Source organism: Camelina sativa, chromosome 12 (genome assembly GCF_000633955.1).
Source record: "Camelina sativa cultivar DH55 chromosome 12, Cs, whole genome shotgun sequence".
Taxonomy (NCBI): domain Eukaryota; kingdom Viridiplantae; phylum Streptophyta; class Magnoliopsida; order Brassicales; family Brassicaceae; genus Camelina; species Camelina sativa.
The window spans coordinates 3,564,516-3,567,413 of NC_025696.1; the positions used below are offsets into that span (position 1 = coordinate 3,564,516).

The 2,898-nt window shown below is 40.1% G+C and overlaps 1 protein-coding gene across 1 annotated transcript in view; it reads left to right on the forward strand.

The window, feature by feature from the left end:
• LOC104733155 (1-phosphatidylinositol-3-phosphate 5-kinase FAB1A-like) overlaps window positions 1–2,898 on the forward strand; it is an 11,138-nt gene that overhangs the window by 4,477 nt on the left and 3,763 nt on the right. The window contains exons 7-11 of the mRNA XM_010452762.2: window positions 1–255; window positions 385–1,170; window positions 1,558–1,886; window positions 2,187–2,310; window positions 2,406–2,687. The exon at window positions 1–255 is cut by the window's left edge and continues 40 nt beyond it. Of these exons, the coding sequence (XP_010451064.1) occupies window positions 1–255; window positions 385–1,170; window positions 1,558–1,886; window positions 2,187–2,310; window positions 2,406–2,687 (1,776 nt within the window). The remainder of the gene's footprint in view (window positions 256–384; window positions 1,171–1,557; window positions 1,887–2,186; window positions 2,311–2,405; window positions 2,688–2,898) is intronic.

The window sequence follows — 2,898 nt, forward strand, 5'->3', positions numbered from 1 at the left end:
CAGGATTATCTTCTTGCAAAGGACATATCTCTTGTGTTGAATATTAAAAGGTCCCTTCTAGAACGCATATCACGCTGTACTGGTGCGCAGATTGTCCCTTCGATTGACCAGCTCACATCACCAAAGCTGGGTTATTGTGACCTGTTCCATGTGGAAAAGTTTGTTGAGAAACATGTTAGTCCTTCTCAAGTTGCGAAGAAAATGGCCAAGACTTTAATGTTTTTTGATGGCTGCCCTAAGCCTTTGGGTTGTACGGTAAGTTCCACAACATGTTTTTGGTGTTTTAAGACATGGGATCCTTAACCTGTTATAATGACTATGCATATGGTATATCTAATTTTTCTTTTTAAGTTAAAGTATGGCTGCTTGATCTGGTTTTTTCAGATCTTGCTCAAGGGGGCTCATGAAGATGAGCTAAAGAAGGTGAAACATGTGATTCAGTATGGAGTTTTTGCAGCATATCACTTGGCTCTTGAGACATCTTTCCTAGCAGATGAAGGTGCTTCCCTGCCAGAACTTCCTCTGCAGACGCCAATTACAGTGGCTTTGCCTGATAAGCCATCAACAATTAACAGATCAATATCCACAATACCTGGTTTTTCTGTGTCAAGTGCTGAAAAGTCTCCAACTACTGAATTAAGGGATGGGCCACATAAAGCCAGTGTCGACCTTACTGGTAATTTCACTTCTAGTAAGACTGATTTACAAGGGAGATTGGATGGAAACGACAGGATTGACCCATCTGAAAATCTGCTTCACAACTTGGATACTATTTACTGTAAGCCTCCAGAAATTAGTACCTCTAAGGACGATGGGTTAGTTCCTACTCTAGAACCCGGGCAGCTATCGTTTCACAAGGAAGAACCTTCTGTTCAAAAAGATGAGTGGTCTGTTTTACCCTGTGCCACAGAACAAGTAACCGATGGTGCTGACACGGATCAATCCACAGTAACAGGAGATCAGAATTGTAGTAGACAGGAACAGATGGACTCTTCAAAAGGAGACTTTCTTCCTTCAGCATCTGACCATCAAAGTATATTGGTTTCCTTATCAACAAGATGTGTGTGGAAAGGATCTGTGTGTGAACGGGCTCATCTACTTCGTATCAAATACTATGGGAGCTTTGACAAGCCTTTAGGACGGTTCTTAAGGGATAATCTCTTTGATCAGGTACCTGTCATTTTAAGTGTGTTGTTTATCTCTTAGTTTTTAACACACCATGTTTCTTTTAGCCAGTGGTGAGCAAATTGAACCAGGTGGACCAACTAATCCAACTAAAGTCCAATGGACACTTGTTACCTTTTTATTTTTACGTGGAAATTTTTTGAAGCAATTTAAATAGGTTCCAGATTCATAAAATCATAAAAGCAATCCATGAAATAGTAGGAGGGTAAGTTTAAGAGAGAGAAACTGGAGGGAAAAGCAGAAAAATGACATTAATATGGTTCAAAGATTCCAGAATAATAAATGTGTAAGACCAGAGGTTAATAAAACCTATCGTGATGGTATAAAATTCTGGTTATTAATAGCTGACGCTTGCATTAATCTCTTGTTCAGGATCAGTGCTGCCCATCATGTACGATGCCAGCGGAAGCACACATTCATTGTTATACTCATAGGCAAGGTAGTCTGACAATATCTGTTAAGAAATTACCTGAATTGCTACCTGGGCAACGTGAAGGGAAGATTTGGATGTGGCATCGATGTCTGAAATGTCCTCGGATCAGTGGCTTTCCTCCAGCCACACGCAGAATTGTGATGTCAGATGCGGCGTGGGGATTGTCTTTTGGCAAATTTTTGGAGCTGAGCTTTTCTAACCATGCAGCGGCTAGTCGTGTGGCCAACTGTGGTCATTCCCTTCACAGAGACTGTCTCCGGTTCTATGGGTATGTAGAAATGCTTCCTAATAAACACTTTCTCTGCAGACTGTATCGCTTGTTACATGTTACTATTTTTTTCTCTTCCAATATATCTAATTCTCAAGTGCATTGCGTAATGCAGTCAAGCGTAACACTAATACACTTTACATCAGATATATAGTCTAGATAGGCTCCGCGTAAGTTGTTGTGTTGGTCATTCACATCTTGAATCCACAAGTATCAGTCTATGTTTGAGGGTGGTGACCTTGTATTAAACAAGCTTGAACATGTCAGTACTGAGTGTCATATATATTTTCCTCACTACAGTTTTGGGAGAATGGTGGCTTGCTTCCGCTATGCGTCAATCAATATTTATGCAGTATTTCTGCCACCATCAAAACTTGAGTTCAACTATCAGAACCAGGAATGGCTCCAAAAGGAATCTAAAGAGGTTACAAGTTTCCCGTCTATTTAGTCAAACATTTGTACATTATAAACAAAAGCAGGAGCTTTATATTACTTATTCGTCATTTTTGTATACTTTAGGTGATTCAAAAGGCAGAAGTCCTTTTTAATGAGGTTCAGGAGGCTCTTGGTCAGATTTCAGCGAAAACAATGGATGCAGGTTCCAAGGGCAGCACTCCCAACAAGATAAAGCTTTCTCTTGAAGAACTTGCAGGACTTCTTGAGCAACGTAAAAAGGAATATAAGGTAGCATGCAACTTACACACCGTTAGACTTGAGAAAAACAGAGTTGCATGTGCTTGGTGCATGTCATTACTCACTGTCACACTCGCACTCACCAACCACCCGCACACACACCTACATGTTTAAATGTGGACATTTTTGGTATATACATATTGATAGTTAATTATCAACACCCGAATACAGAAACGCATATCCACTTTTCATGTGTCAACTACTGTTACTGACACTGTGAATAGACTATTTCTTCATTACACTCCTAGTGCAGTACTTGGTTGACTCAAAAAGGGATCATAAAGTTCCGGTCAATTGTAGAAGTCTGTTTCATGATCTG